This window comes from Theropithecus gelada, chromosome 9, assembly GCF_003255815.1.
Source record: "Theropithecus gelada isolate Dixy chromosome 9, Tgel_1.0, whole genome shotgun sequence".
Classification (NCBI taxonomy): domain Eukaryota; kingdom Metazoa; phylum Chordata; class Mammalia; order Primates; family Cercopithecidae; genus Theropithecus; species Theropithecus gelada.
In genome coordinates, this window is record NC_037677.1 from 59,907,444 (window position 1) to 59,925,077 (window position 17,634).

At 41.4% G+C, this 17,634-nt stretch overlaps 1 protein-coding gene across 3 annotated transcripts in view; it reads right to left on the bottom strand.

Annotated features, from left to right (window-relative positions):
• VCL (vinculin) overlaps positions 1 to 17,634 on the bottom strand; it is a 126,431-nt gene that overhangs the window by 22,724 nt on the left and 86,073 nt on the right. For all 3 annotated transcript variants that reach the window (XM_025397576.1, XM_025397577.1, XM_025397578.1), the window contains exons 7-13: positions 15,409 to 15,499; positions 14,426 to 14,573; positions 8,567 to 8,720; positions 7,069 to 7,244; positions 2,889 to 3,079; positions 1,474 to 1,673; positions 18 to 146 (exon numbers count right to left, since the gene is read on the bottom strand). In XM_025397576.1, the coding sequence (XP_025253361.1) occupies positions 18 to 146; positions 1,474 to 1,673; positions 2,889 to 3,079; positions 7,069 to 7,244; positions 8,567 to 8,720; positions 14,426 to 14,573; positions 15,409 to 15,499 (1,089 nt within the window). The remainder of the gene's footprint in view (positions 1 to 17; positions 147 to 1,473; positions 1,674 to 2,888; positions 3,080 to 7,068; positions 7,245 to 8,566; positions 8,721 to 14,425; positions 14,574 to 15,408; positions 15,500 to 17,634) is intronic.

Here is a 17,634-nt window from a genome sequence, read left to right on the forward strand (position 1 = left end):
AGACCTCAGATACCCACCTCTTCCCTATTAGGTGCGTCAGGAGGGGCCGTGGCTGCCACTGCCAACAGCTTGATGGGAGTTGTGGTATCACTGAAAACATCCGACACTTCCTGAGTCATGGCCTCCTGCATCCGAGCTTTTAGATCCTTAAAAACATTGTTTACATATGAAAATGTCCAGATATATCCTCAAAGCATATCTACTAATGCCCTTACTTCACTGACATTCATTCATCTATTCAGTCTTTCCTTCAATAAATATTTATTGTTAACTGTGTACAAAGCACTGAGCTATTACAGAACAGATGTAATTTATGAATCCTGCCCTCTAAGACATTAGTGGTGTAGAAGAAATAAGACATGACCCACATGTCCCTAGAAATTGTTCCACTCAATCAAGGAATTCTATTTCCTTTCTTGGTGGCCTCTATGAAATGATACTGAGAATCATGAGGTTGAGCCCAAAGAAGGCCCAGAGATGAGCTAGAATTCCATACCATTGCCAGTGCTGGCAGGGCCTGATAATGATCACAGTAACTGTAAGGATTGTTCGGTGGATGTAGTGTCAAATTTCTAAGCAATTTATTATCTTAAGAAGAAAGAAATCAAGAATGGGAACTTTTTTAATCCAGGTTTTTTCAATTAAGTTTTCTAGAAAAACTCAATAACAAATATCTGTATCAATTTCTAAACATGGGTCTAAATAAGAGTATTCTTAGAAGCCATGAACAAGCTCTTTTCATAGTCATCACATTTAGTCCAATTTAAGTTTTCTGGATTTATATAAAGAAGTCTCCATCACCCTCATTGTTTCCCAAGGTGGGCAGCATAAACTAGCTGGTGATACCTGAGATAATTTTAGGTGTTACATGGGCAAATGTTTTTATTTTCATAATTATGTGTTTCTTTTAAAGGATAATAGGAAAAAATACAACTACCTTACCAAACCCAAGATTTCAGGATTATTACAAAGTTTTATTTTACTTATTTATTTATTTATTTGAAACAGAGTCTCACTCCGTCACCTAGGCTGGAGTGCAATGACATGATCTTCAACCTCTGCCTCCCAGGTTCAAGTGATTCTCCCACCTCAGCCTCCCAAATAGCTGGGATTACAGGCGTGCACCACCATGCCCAGGCCACAGAGTTTTCTCTTAAATAAATTTAAGTTTTAAAAAGAAGTCCATTTTAAGAAAAATATTGGCTAAATAAAAGTACAGATGATATGTGGATAGAGCAAAAATCACAACAGGGCTCTTGACTGAGTGGAATTTGGAAAACAAATTTAGTTGCTACTATATACCAGCAAGCTTTTTCCTAATAAGCTCTAGATTTCCTTGTATCTTTGGTCACACTCTTTTCATTTTTCCTAGATGCCAGAAATTATGTATTTTTCAAATCTCTCTCTTCCTTCCCTCATCTTTCAGTAATAGGAAGCATAAAAAGTAAAATGATATGTGCTCCTGACTTCTACCTTTAAGGAGTCCTGGAGCTGAGATGCAAGTGCTCGCGCCTGAGGACTCTCCCCTTCCCCTCTGGCAGCCAGGTCAGCCAGCTGGGCTGTCAGCTGGTCCACTCGGTCACACTTGGCGAGAAGATCTTGCCGATAAGGCCCCATCATTACATTAGCCAGACGATGCCCTTCGGCCACAAGCCCCCGGATGGCAGCCTGACCTGGACCAAGAGAAAAACAATGAAACTTACAAGACCCAGAGGAGACAATTACAATGCCATTCTGCAGTGTGGTGCAGTGTGGTGTCTTGCTCTATCACCCAGGCTGGAGTGCAGTGGCATAACAACAGCTCACTGCAGCCCTGACCTCCTGGCTCAAGCAATCCCTCCCACCACAGCCTCTCAAGTAGCTGGGACTACAAGTGTGCACCACCATACCTGGCTAATTGGTTTTTTTAGAGAGACAAGGTCTCACTATATTACCCAGGCTGGTCTCGAACCCCTAAGCTCAGACGATCCACCCGCCTCAGCCTCCCAAAATGCTGGGATTACAGGCATGAGCCACCACACCCAGCCAGTTCTTTTTAACACTTTATTTTTATTTCACTATATTTTAAAATCGTGATCTAAAGTCTATGTAATATTTTATCATATTAACCATAATTATTTCACAAGTCAGTTGTTATTAAACATTTATGCTGTATACAACTTAATATGTTTATTATTAAACATATATTCCTGTATGCAACTTCTTAGAAAGATCTCTAATTATTTGTTAGAAAAAAAATCCCTTAATTTCCTGAGTCAATAGGTATGAACTTTGTTTAAAGCTCTTGACATCTAATACCAAATTTAGAAAGTTTGTACTAATTTATTTCTCCAGTAAATTATACATGTGCCCAACGCTCCAACTCCTCACAACGCTGGGTACAACTAACTTAGAATTTTGTCTTTTTTTTTTTTTAAGAGACATGGTCTCTCTCTGTCACTGAGGTTAGAATGCAGTAGTGTGATCATAGCTCACTACAACCTGTAACTCCTGGTCTCAAGTGATCCTCCCGCCTCAGCCTCCCAAGTAGCTGGGAAGGTGTGACTACAGGTGAGCATCACTATGCCCAGCTAATTCTTTATCTTTTTATTTTTGAGGAGAGAGGGTCTTGCTGTGTTGCTCGGCTGATCTCAAACTCCTGGGCGCAAGTGATCCTCCCACATTAGCCTCCCAAAGCACTGGGATTACAAACATGAGCCGCCATGCCTGGCCCACTTCTTGATTACATCACAGGAATTTTACTGGCTGCATTTGGAAATGTAATCACAGTTACTTATCAGCAGCTAAAGAACCCTTACCTAATTACAGATGTTACAGGACCCCTATCAACATCTTGCTTATTTGCACTGAGACCAATCTAATGGGGTTTAGTGCACTGCTGCCCTTACCGACTCCACGGTCATCCACTGTGGGATTATCAATCCACCGCTGTGCTTGCTCAATCTTGCCCTCAAGGTGTACAGCTGCTTTAGTGGGTCTGCTGTTGGCCACAGCCCGGTTGGTTTTGGTCTGCAGGTTCTGCAGGGCCGTGGCCACCTGTTTGGCCAAGGCTCGAGCCTCTGGGGAATCTCCTTTCCCCCTGCAGAGAAAAAGACAGCCATCCTGTCACACATAAACACTATTTACATTGAGATCACTTAGCTGTTAATGACAAATGCTAATAAGATGACAAATTGCTCATGATTACTATTAATTTGGTTTGAAAGGAGTGGTTTATTTATTTGGCCCTTACATAAAAAATTAATAATTTACATTTAGATGATTTTGTCCTAGTTAAGACATTAAATATGAGTTTGCATCAGTGAAGCTCAAATCAATCATTTGGTTAGCTGAGCTCAATCAATCATCACTAGGTTAGCTGCACCCTCTGCCTGCCACCTCTGAAAGCACTAGTTCCCTCTGGAACTGGGTGGGCCCAGGCAGCCATGTTTGTTGTAGGAGCGGCTGAAGTAGTTATAGCCGAACTAGTAGTAGTACTATCTATCTTTTGAGTCCTAATTCTGCCAAGTACTGTTGCAAGTAATTTTCTGTTGTTTGTTTTTTGTTTTGAGAGGGGTTTCGCTCCATCACCCTGGCTGGAATGCAGTGGTGAGATCATGGCTCACAGCAGGCTTGACCTCCCAGGTCTCACTGCAGCAATCCTCCTACCTCAGCCTTCCATGTAGCTGGGACTACAGGCATACACCACCACACCTGGCTAATTTTTAAAAAAAAACATTTCTTAGAGAAAGGAAACATTCTCCCGATGTTTCCCAAGCTGGTCTTGAACTCCTGGGCTTAAGTGATCCTACCACCTGGGCCTCCCAAAGTCCTGTGCTGGGATTATAGGCATGACCTACCACACCCGGACAAAAGCAGTTGTCTTATATTATTTAATCCTTACAACAACCCTATGATGTAAATAACAGTATTATCCTCATTACTAAAGAAACGAAGGTACGAGGTTGGATAACTTGCCCAATGTCCCATTACTTACTTTGATAGAGTCAGGATTCAAACCCAGCACTGTGACTTCAGAGTCTCCACTCTGTTTTGTTTTGTTTTGTTTTGTTTTGAGATGGAGTCTCGCTGTGTCACCCAGGCTGGAGTGCAATGGCACGACTTCGGCTCACTGCAACCTCCGCCTCTCGGATTCAAGCTATTCTCTTGTCTCAGCCTCCTGAGTAGTTAGGATTATAGGTGCCCACCACCACACTCAGCAATTTTTTTAATTTTTAGTAGAAATGGGATTTCACCATGTTGACTGGGCTGCTCTCGAACTCCTGACCTTGAGTGATCCACCCACCTCAGCCTCCCAAAGCGCTAGAATTACAGGCATGAGCCACCACGCCCAGCCTTCATTCTTAAACTACTATACATTTGGTATCACATAATCCCCAGTCCTTGCCATAACTGATTAAACTAGGTGGTTATCTACCTCAAGGACAAGATATCCACAGTCAGGCAAGGCACTCAATTAGATTCTGGGGGTTCTCAAAGTCCAGTATGGATAAAAGTCACTGGAGATCTTATTTTTAAATACAGATTGTTAAACCCACCATCAAAAGAGATTTGGATTAAGTATGTCTGGGGTGGGGTCAAGGGGTCTGCAATTTTAACAACCTTCTCAGATGATTCTTAGGCAGGTAACCCTGGGTCCATACTTCAAAAACACTGCATAGTCAACCAGTGAGGAGATCTGGAGCTGGAAAATGATTAGGCCTGGGCCATGGTAGCTCACAGCCGGAGACAAACCTCCAGATAAATAAACTAAGTCAACACACAGGGTGAAACAGACATAGAGGATCCCACACAGTGACTAAGAGGTGAAGGGAGGGGCTTTCCATTGCCACAATATCTGGCCACGTTCAAGCTATTGGGTTTGATGAGGTGCCTCTATTTTCAATAATCCTCTACTTTTTACTTGACCAGGACCTTCCAACCAAAGAACCTCAACCAAGTACCAACACAGAAATAAAAAGACAACCACAATTATATCACAAAGAAAAAAACTGCCCCCAAAACCTTATTCCAAAGACTTCAAATTCTAACCATTATAAAAATACAAAGAATCTGACTCATTTTCCATCTCAGGTCCTCTCAGCCATAGAAAGGTAACTTTCTGGTTAACTTTATCTGTCTCATCTGTAAAAATAAAAATAATAGGCTGGGTGTGGTAGCTCACGCCTGTAATCCCAGGACTTTGGGAGGCCGAGGCAGGTAGATCATGAGGTCAAGAGATTAAGATCATCGTGGCCAACATGGTGAAACCCCATCTCTACTAAAAATACAAAAATTTAGCTGGGCGTGGTGGTGCACGCCTGTGGTCCCAGCTACTCGAGAGGCTGAGGCAGGAGACTCGCTTGACCTCAGCAGGCGGAGGATGCAGTGAGCCAAGATCGCACCACTGCACTCCAGCCTGGCAGCAGAGTGAGACTCCATCTCAAAAATAAATAAATAAATAAAACAAATACATAAATAAAAATAATAGCCCATCTGCCAGAAGAGCTAATTTAGATTCTCTCTCTCTCTCTTTTTTTTTTTCTGAGACAGAGTCTCGCTCTGTCACCCAGGCACAATCTCAGTTCAATGCAACCTCCACTTCCTGCTATTCTCTTGCCTCAGCCTCTGAGTAGCTGGGATTACAGGTACCCACCACCAGGCCTGGCTAATTTTTGTATTTTTTTAGTAGAGACGGGGTTTCACCATGTTGGCCAGGCTGGCAGACTGATCTTGAACTCCTGACCTCAAGTGATCCACACACCCTCAGCCTCCCCAAGTGCTGAGATTAGAGGCCTGAGCTACCTTGCCCAGCTTAGATACTCTCTTAAGAGTTCCTTTATGATTCTAAATTTTTGTAACATTCTCCTTTATAAAGTTGAACAAAGTGGGTCTTTAACATGACTCTGATCGTGGCTACTCCTGGCAAGAGGTTACACAGATGTATGTTTATGTGTGTGCTACAGTATTAAGTAATGATGGCATGAATGACCACACATGAAGGTCTGCTGTTAGCACCATTACCATTCATTACCTCTTCATCATTAAGAAACATTAAAGAGTACCTAGCATATATATGGACTTACATTAGGTCCTAAGAGTATAGACAGCAAATTTTACATTTGACATTAAACCCTTCCTTAGTGTTATTTTAGCATGTGCTGCAGGGGTTTTATTCTTAAGAGTGAAAAATATCTATTGGAAGAAGAAAGCAGTTAGGTGCAGTGGCTCATGCCTGTAATCCCAAAACTTTGGAAAGCTGAAGTGGGAGGATTGCTTGAGCCCTTGAGTTTGAGACTAGCCCTGACAACATAGTGACACCCCATCTCTACAAAAAATAAAAAAATTAGCCAGGCATGGTGGCACGTGCCTGTAGTCCCAGCTGCTCCAGAGGCTGAAGCGGAAGGATGGCTTGAGCCTGGGAGTTCAAAGCTGCAGTGAGGCATAGTCATGCTGCTGCACTCCAGCGTGGGTGGCAGAGTGAGACCATATCTCAAAAAAAAAAAAAAGGAAATATCCCTTTTCCATATCATCAAAGTAGGTGCCATGAGAGCCTTTAGGAGAGAAGGCTGTGGAGAGGCTGTTGTTATAAGAAAAATCATCCAGGAAATGTAATTTAAGTATCTTCTATACTTACTACTTACAAAATAACATTGCTGGGGAAGGAGGAAAGTACCTTCTTATGCTTCTTCCCTTCCACATACACATAGGAGTCTTTTCATAGCTAGCCACAAAAATTATTTTCCTCTTATGTATGAGAAACAGATAGGTCATAAACATGATGTATCAAAGCAAGCCCTAGCTTAGAAATTTAAAAAGCATCTCAAAAAAGGAGTTCTTATCTTCCTAAATTTATCAATTTATAACTATGTGACCAGCAAGAAGTCATTAAACCTCAGTTACATCAGCGATACAACAAATTAACATCTGACCTAGAATCGATGAGAATATAGTGGAGGAGCATCGTAAGTACATTTAACCTAGGGGAATTGAAATATGTATGAAGAAAGAAAGACAGGGAGAGGGAAGGGAGAGAGAAAGAGAGAGAAGAAAAGATATGAAAAGGCAATTTAAGGGTTAAATACATACTGTCTTCGTAGATCTGCTAATTTAGAAGTCAGAGCAGATATTTCTCCAAGGGAACGTAGAATGTCATCTCTTTCTTTAGGATCATCACATAATTCTGCTATTTTCCGAGCTTCAGCCAAAGCCCCTCGAATCTGCTCTTCTCCTTCTGGTCCACCATTTGGATCTGCAAGCCAGTTCTACACACAGAAACGGAGAAGCAGCACACTGTGATCTACTCACAAACTCCACTCTACTAAACTTAACCAGGCCAGAAGAAGGATTTCAAAAGTAATACACCAGTAATCATTTTTATAATGCTGGTCTTAATTATTGTACAGAGGTTCTTAGATAAGATGAACTCAATCTCTCATCTTTTTAAAATCAATTTTTTCGCCGGGCGCGGTGGCTCACGCCTGTAATCCCAGCACTTTGGGAGGCCGAGGCGGGCGGATCACAAGGTCAGGAGATCGAGACCACAGTGAAACCCCGTCTCTACTAAAAATACAAAAAATTAGCCGGGCGCGGTGGTGGGCGCCTGTAGTCCCAGCTACTCAGGAGGCTGAGGCAGGAGAATGGCGTGAACCCGGGAGGCGGAGCTTGCAGTGAGCCGAGATTGCGCCACTGCACTCCAGCCTGGGCGACAGCGGGAGACTCCATCTCAAAAAAAAAAAAAAAAAAAAAAATCAATTTTTTCATGCCCATTAGCATAAAATATCTTCCCAAGCTTTATCTCATCTCTGAATTAACCACACCTTATTAGTTCCTCAGTTCCTCAAACGTGTGTTTGTGAAATGCTTGAAAATCATTTTACAGTAGAGCAGTATCAGAAAACTTTAACCCCTAAACATTACAATGACCAAAGAGTTGTGAATTCTGGGACAAGGAATAGTTTTAATGTACTGCAATCTATATCAGGAACTAGGATTCCCTTGGTACTCTGAGTGCTTACTTTTAGCTAATTGAAGTGCTGTAAATTAAGATCTTTATTTAAAAATACAAATAAATATTTGTCTAAACCTGTGGTGGTAAAGGAGGTGTTAACATTGGTAAGTGCCAGAAGTCACTCATCACTTAGAAACCATTATCCAGGCCGGGCGCGGTGGCTCAAGCCTGTAATCCCAGCACTTTGGGAGGCCGAGGCGGGCGGATCACGAGGTCAGGAGATCGAGACCATCCTGGCTAACATGGTGAAACCCCGTCTCTACTAAAAATACAAAAAACTAGCCGGGCGTGGTGGCGGGCGCCTGTAGTCCCAGCTACTCGGAGGCTGAGGCAGGAGAATGGCCTGAACCTGGGAGGCGGAGCTTGCAGTGAGCCGAGATCGCGCCACTGCACTCCAGCCTGGGTGACACAGCGCGAGACTCCGTCTCAAAAAAAAAAAAAAAAAGAAACCATTATCCAACCACAGTAAATGATAAGAGACAGAGAAGAAAGATAGGATATTTATGATTTAGGATATTTATGAAACATTTCTCTTTCTCTTTTATTTCCCACCCCTCTTGAAAATCACCATCACTACCTGAGCAGCATCAATCTTCTTTGCAATGCTCTGCTTTGAGTTGGTCATGGCTTCCAGCTTGCGAGCTGCATTTTCCACTTTTGCTGTGAGCACATCAAGACCCTGAGATACCTGCTGAGCTTTCTGCATGGCCACCGGTGAGGATCCTTGTCCTCTGCTCAAAACAGACATATGCTGTCATTGTACACCCTCAAATACTTAATGACAAAATATTCCCAATAGCACAGTACATGTGGTTTTCGTGAACATGCTTGGCTTTTTCCTTTTCCCCAGTAAATCTGGGACAGCACAAGAAAACAGACATAAACAAAGCAAGATGCCCAAATCACGTACTTTTTCTTTTAAAAATGCACATTAGCTTCATGGAACTGCATAACCACTTTGAAGACCAGGCCAGCAAATTTTGATAATGATTCTCCTCTTGGTAGTGATTACATAATCAAATCTAAACTTCAGTGGGAAAATGTGCTGGTGATCTTATTGCTAAGGAGGGCTTTGTTACCATAGTAATGTGTGCTTCTGAAATAAATAGTCCATTAAATTGTCTTCTTATGGGCAAGTATACATTGAAAATGTTTCAGGAGGCAGCACGCGTAGTGTTAATGAAAGTGTACCATAGTGGGAACAAGCAGCTCTGTGTTCAAATCTTGATTCTTGGTACCTGTGGAACCTTGTTTATGATGTTTAACCTCCCTGGGTTTCCGTTTTCTAACTTATATAATGAAGGTAACATATAATGAAGGTAGGTAATACATTTAATACATTTTCCCCACTTATGGAGTGGCTTCAAGCATCAAAATAATATACTTGAAAACACTGGCAATAAAGCTATACAAATATACAACCTACTAATATTACTGAATTATCATCATTTTTATAATGAACCTAATGATAATCTTAAATGCCTACCTTCCACTCCTAGGCAATCCATAAATATATAAATACCAAAACTAGCTAATACTGAGCACATGTTGATAGGAAACCACTGTTTCCCACCAAGTTCCTAAAGAATTGATTTCACGGGGCCGGGCGCGGTGGCTCAAGCCTGTAATCCCAGCACTTTGGGAGGCCGAGACGGGTGGATCACGAGGTCAGGAGATCGAGACCATCCTGGCTAACACGGTGAAACCCTGTCTCTACTAAAAAATACAAAAAACTAGCCGGGCGAGGTGGCAGGCGCCTGTAGTCCCAGCTACTCGGGAGGCTGAGGCAGGAGAATGGCGTGAACCCGGGAGGCGGAGCTTGTAGTGAGCTGAGATCCGGCCACTGCACTCCAGCCTGGGCGACAGAGCGAGACTCCGTCACAAAAAAAAAAAAAAAAAAAAAAAAAGAATTGATTTCACTATTTTCCTCTCTCAGAAATGATACGCTATTCCTACCAAAAATGATATGAGTTCATGGAAACTTGTTTCTCTATTTACTTTCCCTATTTCTTTGTTTTGCCCTCATTTTACGATCCAGATTGTTTTAATCCAAGCAGCCTGGTAATCCCAATGATAGGGGCGGTAACTTTACCATTTGGTAGAATGGCATGGCTGATTATCCTAATCAGAACTTCTAATTTTAGGATAAACTCCAAAATATCTTTGCTTCCCTTCATAATAGTATTGATTTGTCATTCATCTATCTGGCCTCTGTGGGTTTTTTTTTTTGTTTTTTTGTTTGTTTGTTTGTTTTTTGAGACAAAGTCTCACTGTTGTCCAGGCTGGAATGAAGTGGCGCGATCTTGGGAGGCAGTGGTTGCAATGAGCCAAGACGGCAATTCTCCTACCTCAGCCTCCCAAGTAGTTCAAGTAATTCTCCTGCCTCGGCCTCCCTAGTAGCTGAGATTACAGGCGTGTGCTACCATACCTGGCTAATTTTTGTATTTTTAGTAGAGACAGGGTTTCACAATGCTGGCCAAGTTGGTCTCGAACTCCCAACTTCAAGAGATCCACCTGCTTCAGCCTCCCAAAGTGCTGGGATTACAGGTGTGAGCCACTGTGCCCAGTCTATCTAGCCTCTTTTTAAAATTCTTCTGTTTTTCATCTGTACCAAAACTTGAGGTAATGAATTCATTCATTTACTGCTCGGTATATAAAAGGTATATATACACCTTTTCCTTGAAGTTGAGGCCTTCCTTTTATGTGGCAGAAGAGGGAAGACTTTTAGGAAACATAGTCTTTAGGATTTAATTTGCTTTTTTTCTTCAAATCTACTACTTCATGATGAGAGATCTTTTTGGTAAAAGTCCAACTGTATATTACAAAGTAATAACTTCTCTGAGGCTGGAAATGCAGAAATTCCAATTGTGAAAAAGTAAAACTATTTATGGGCTACACAGTTTTTTCATTCAAAATAGAAAGTTTTTATTGAGTCCTATGGGGGTAAAAATATATACTAGCAACCTAGAAACCTGTGTGACTTAACAGAATATCAAGAAGAAATTCTTACTGTATTTCAGCCACTAAAATATTAAATAGCTGGGTACACTTAAGAAAGGACTACAGGGAGATAACTTTCTAATCTTTCATCAGGAAAGGATACTGCAGGCTCCACTGTGAAGCAGGACCATAGTTACCCTTCACTGTTCTAGCCTTTTCTCTTTACAGATTAACGGTGGAACCCCTACAATAGCTACCTCATTCTCTTGCTCATACTCATCTTTCTCTACACACATACAACTGTGTATTTGAGAATTCCAAGTGAAAACTGGCGACCACACTGGGAAAAGGCTGCAGACAAAAGACACAAAAGTGAGAAATCAGAAGAGCCAAGAATCCTGTCAAACTGCACTGGCGTTTCTCTGAATGAGAACAAAACTTCTTTTTGTCTTTTTGCTAAGTTCTTGCCATGCTCATGACAGAGGAGACTGCTTCTCAGCAGGAGAAAAGATTCACTGAATTCAATGAGATCACATTTATTTAAGCTGTTTCTTTCCCCTTCAACATAGAGACTCAACCTGAAATTCCTGGAGCTTCCAGGGCTACAGGGAATCCATGAACCTCTAGAAATTATATATAACATTGTATGGGCATGTTTATATACATCTTTTTAGGTTAAGGATGAATGTTTTCATCAGATGATAGAAGTGATCTTGGTCCAAAAAAGGTTAAGAACCACTCCTTTAAGATCTGCATTCTTGGCCAGGCACAGTGGCTCACACCCGTAATCCCAGCACTTTGGGAGGCTGAGGTAGGTGGGTCACTTGAGGTCAGGAGTTCAAGACCAGCCTGACCAACATGGTGAAACCATGTCTCTACTAAAATACAAAAATTAGGCAGGCATGGTGGCACATGCCTGTAATCCCAGGTACTCAGGAGGCTGAGGCAGCAGAATCGCTTGAACCCAGGAGGCGGAAGTTGCAGTGAGCTGAGATCGTGCCATTGCACTCCAGCCTGGGCAACAAGAGCGAAACTCCATCTCAAAGAAATAAAATAAATAAAATAAAATAAAATAAAATAAAATAAAATAAAATAAAATAAAAATAAATAAGATCTGCACTTATGCCTATTGCACTAATATTGGAGACCAGGTATAACAGTGCACTGCATGTAGAGGAGTGTTTCTGGGCCCTGTTTGTATGCAGACCTTGTGTATCCCAATTATCTCATGATGTTTCATGAGTGTCTCATCCTATTCCAAGTTTTCGTAATGTCCATACCATAAAATTATATAAAAATGAGGATCTTTTAGAACTTCATTATCACTATGGATGAGTTCATTTGTATGAATTCCAAACAAATTTATATTATATTGAGTTTTCTCAATAGCAAACTATGTGTATTTAGTTTATGGGGAGAAAAGCTCTAAAGGCCAAGGCTTTAGGAGGGTAAAAGGAAAGTAAATAATTATGAAACCAAATAAATAATCATGAAAAGGAAACTCAAAAAAGCCCAGAAATTACCAACTTAGAGGATAACCGAGTTAAATGATATTTTTATGAGGTGAAATAATTCCAGTGTTTTCACTCTATGTTTCTTTCTCCCCACCCTTCGTAAAATGTATTTACCCAAGCCAGACTTCACCATTGCCCCTTATTTTTCATAAGCCTATGGCTAGAAAATTAAAAACTAGATTTGTGTTTCAGTTTCAATTATGGAACAAGTTTCAACTTTGTTATTAGGCATTTGTATATTTTAAAAGCTCAAGCCAGGAGTGATGGCTCACGCCTTTAATCTCAACACTTTGGGAGGATCACTTGAGGCCAGGAGTTTGAGACCACAAAACATAGCAAGACCTTATCTCTACAAAATATTTAAAAACTAGCCAAGCATAGTGGCATATGCCTATAGTTCTATCTACTCAGGAGGCTGAAGAAGGAATATTGCTTCAGCCCAGGAGTTCAAAGTTACAGTGAACTATGATCATACCACTGCACTTCAGCCTGGGTGACAGAGCAAGACTATGTCATTAAAAATAAAAAATTTGGCCGGGCATGGTGGCTCACACCTATAATCCCAGCACTTTGGGAGGCCGAGGCGGGCAGATCACCTAAAGCCAGAAGTTCAAGACCAGCCTGACCAACATGGAGAAACCCCGTCTCTACTAAAAATGTAAACTTAGTCAGGCATGGTGGTGCATTCCTGAAATCCCAGCTACTCAGGAGGCTGAGGCAGGAGAATCACTTGAACCCAGGAGGCGAAGGTTGCAGTGAGCCAAGATCGCACCATTGCACTCCAGCCTGGGCAACAAGAGCAAAACTCTCATCTCAAAAACATAAAAAATAAAAATAAAAAATTTGGCAGGTCATGGTGGCTCATGCCTGTAATCCCAACACTTTTGGAAGCCAAAGCAGGTGGATCACCTGAGAATTTCAGACCAGCCTGGCCAACACAGTAAAACCCTGTCTCTACTAAAATTACAAAAAATTAGCCGAGTGTGGCAGCACATGCCTGTGATCCCAGCTACTTGGGAGGTTAAGGCAGGAGAATTGCTTGAGCCTGGGAGGCAGGGGTTGCAGTGAGCCGAGATCGTACCACTGCACACCAGCCTGGGTGACAGAGTGAGACTCTATCTCAAAATAAATAAATAAATAAATAAATAAATAAATAATTTAAAACATGTTTTAAATAAAGTCAGGCCAGGCATGCTGGCTCACACCTGTAATCCCAGCACTTTGGGAGGCCGAGGCGAATGGATTACCTGAGGCCAGGAGTTCAAGACCAGCCTGGCCAACCTGGCAAAACCCCATCTCTACTAAAAATACAAAAATTAGCCAGGCGTGGCCGGGCACGGTGGCTCACTCCTGTAATCCCAGCACTTTGGGAGGCCGAGGCAGGCAGATCACAAGGTCAGGAGTTCAAGACCAGCCTGGCCAAGATGGTGAAACCCCGTCTCTACTAAAAATACAAAAATTAGCTGGGCATGGTGGCGGGCACCTGTAATCCCAGCTACTCAGGAGGCTGAGGCAGCGAACTGCTTGAACCATGGAGTCAGAGGTTGCAGTCACCCAAGATCCTGCCACTGCACTCCAGCCTGAAGACAGAGTGAGACTGTCTCAAACAAACAAACAAACAAAATTATCCGGGTGTGATGGCAGGCGCCTATAATCCCAGCTACCCAGGAGGCTAAGGCAGGAGAATCTCTTGAACCTGGGAGGTGGAGGTTGCCGTGAGCCAAGATCACACCACCGCACTCCAGTCTGGGTGACAGTGAGACTCTATCTCAAAAAATAATAAATAAATAAATACATAAATAAATAAATAAAGTCAGCAAAGGGAAAGATCACCTCCATCTCAAAAGAATTTAATAGACTATATTATCTCTGTTATTTACTAGCCAAATAAATAACTCAAAACTGGCAGAGGCTTGTTTTCTGAATCACCCTGTTAGGAATGAGTTACCCACTACTGCTCTGTAAGGACAGAGGAACTTTACCTGGCACGGAGGTCAGCCACTTGATCAGTCATCTGCCCTAGCATTTTGCAGGTTCCCAGAATCTCCCTGCGTTCTTTGCCTGCACAGAGTTCACCAACTTTTCCAGCTTCATCTAAGATCTGTCTGATGGCCTGCTCACCAGCATCCCCTAAAATAAACAGATATTCAATATCTACACTGTTGACACATTCATTATTTAGAGAGGATACTTTACAAGTCATTTCATTCACCAAGGAATGGATGATTTTAAACAAGAGGAGTGAATAGAAGGCAACGTATCTGATAGCTAACAGCCAAGCAGTGCCCTTAAACCATAGGGGGAGGTTTCAACCACAGACATTGCGAAAAAAGATACTTGGAACCATATCTATTTGGAGATACTAAGTAGCCTGTGGTAAGAATATGGATGATGAAAACAGACTCTAACAATTTAATAGTATTTAGGACCTCCAACCTCCTTTAGGTTTTTCACACTCATTCAAATATTAATCTAAAACAGAATAAATATTGTATTAGAAAATCAATAAAGCCTAGTGCAATAACCTATTTGGGTCTTATCTTTATACAGTCAACTTCACTTCCCAATTCTCATTGGCATCATGATTTGATCTGCTTAATTAAGTAGTCTATTGAGATAAATGGAAGTCTGCTCAATGGGAACTGGAAAAGAAGAACCTTTATTGAAAATAATTACCTTTTGGATTCAGGGAAGGGGAGGACGAATAATTTTGCAAAGAATGCCCAGCTCAGTGTGACTTACTCCTCCATGATTAGAGGTGATCGAATCTATTTCCTTCATCCTTTTAAGGCCTACTACTTGTTTCAGTTACTCAAAACTATCAGATAATGGGGTATTCCCCATAATGTTACAGTAGTTCTCTCAAATGATGAGATTATGGGAGAATTTCTTTCTTTCTTTCTTTCATTTGCTTGGTTTTTAGCTTATCATTGTATCTATCAGAAAAGCAGAACTAAAGGGTTACCTGGGAAGGCACTAGGGTCATGGAGCCAATCTTTGGCCTGGTTCAGTTTGGAGTCTATGGAGGCCAATGCTCTCTTCATGGCTTCAGTGTCCTTTTGGAAAGAAATCCCACAATTACTTTCTTTGCAAAGTTGAGATACCATGATACAAAGTAAGACAGAGAAGAAGTTACAGCATTAACATACATAGCTAAGGTAGTCAGTCCTACAAAGGCCTTAAAAATATTGTCACCACACCACAATTCTCATTTCTGTCAAAATGCAGCATCTTGCATGCAAATCTTCAGTTAATTCTACTCTGTTGCTAAACAGAGTAGAATTGGGTTCCCTATTGCTAAAACTGTGAAAACTGGTAAAATTGCTCAAGCCAGAATATGTTTAATGTCTTCAGCAGGAAAAAGCCCTGTTGTCACATGCCTCATTATCAGCCTTTCCACTAGTCAACATTCATCTACTGCAGCCTTGCCAAAGCCCCTCCCACTTCAGAGAAGCCTCATTAGTATGTGGTGCCACAAATCACAGTTCTTTTACATCTTGTTTTGAAATGCACACGCTGGATGATGTTTCACTATATTCAATTAACCTGAAAAACTTGGAATTACTGGTTGGAAGAAACAATTGAAAATGTTAATCTAGCAATTTAATTTTAATTCCACAAATAAACCCCTCAAAGTAATATAATTTAAAAGTGTTTTCTGACCTTCCCTGCTATTCCTCATTCTTAGTTCCCTTACCATCCCTCACCTGGAAGAAGATGCAGGATAGAATAAATGGGTCTCAGCTTATTGTTTACAACCAGGATTCATGAGGACTATCAGGAAACTAGCATAAAATCTCCCAGGATACACCAGGAGAAGCTGAAACAACAGACTAATCACTTTAAATATATATAAGTATTTCAGTAAATGTTTTAAAATACATAAAAACACAGAGAACAGTATAACACCAGCCATCTCTTAAGTCTCTATTTAGCATCTTCAAAGACCATCTATCTTCCTTTTTGCTGTAGGAAACTGACTCTTACGGAGTTAAGCGATCAAAGCACAAAGTTAACCTCTAAAATTCTAGACAATGTTCTAGCTTCAGTTTCCAATCCTGCACAACTGGGGTTCTTAAAAGTGTTGCACCACTAGTTTTCCACACGGGGGCACCAGGAGCACCCCCACTTCCAATTCAAAAAAGACCCAGCACTATCACAAATAAGCATTGGCAGCACCCATAGTTAGGCTCAAGGTCCACAACTGTTCCAAAGCACCTATTCAAAAGATAGATCTCTCAACTGTAGGAATCCCTCCTTCCCCTTCTAAACAGACACAGATTATTCTCCTGTTGAATCCTTAGCTATTTGAGGCTCTAAATAGCAAATTCTCAGCTATAGCAATGAAAAAGAAGTGAACTAAATTACCGAAAAAATTGAAAATAAAATATTTTTATTATCAAGTTATATGTAACTATAGTAGCTGTCAATAAAAGGCACAGTCATAAGAAGATTCATTTCAAAATCCACTTGTAATTAGAAGAAGATATGTGGTATTTTTTAAGTGCTTTGATTCTCAAATGGCTTGAATATCAGCAAATCTCTCCTATCATGTCTTACATTAATTTGTGCAGAAAACCTTGCCTTCAAAATTAATGCAAAGGTCAGCTTTAACTTAATTCCAAATTAGCAAGACCTGAATCAATAACTTTTTAAAAGAATCTGAGGCCAGGCAACTCCTAACTTCAGAGAACTGGGTAGCCTTCAGGATCTAACACAGGTTATCTAGGCATAGGTTTTCTTTTAATCACAAACTCTTACTTAGGAAGTGTGTGCACATCCTGGAGAAAATTATGTCAGTGTAAAAATATTTCACTTAAAATCTGTTAAACCATTTTCCTAACACACTTTTATTTTCAGTGAGAAAAGCAATAGGTATTCCCGGCCGGGCGCGGTGGCTCAAGCCTGTAATCCCAGCACTTTGGGAGGCCGAGACGGGCGGATCGCGAGGTCAAGAGATCGAGACCATCCTGGCTAACATGGTGAAACCCCGTCTCTACTAAAAAATACAAAAAAAACTAGCCGGGCGAGGTGGCGGGCGCCTGTAGTCCCAGCTACTCGGGAGGCTGAGGCAGGAGAATGGCGTGAACCCGGGAGGCGGAGCTTGCAGTGAGCTGAGATCCGGCCACTGCACTCCAGCCCAGGCGACAGAGCGAGACTCCGTCTCAAAAAAAAAAAAAAAAAAAAAAAA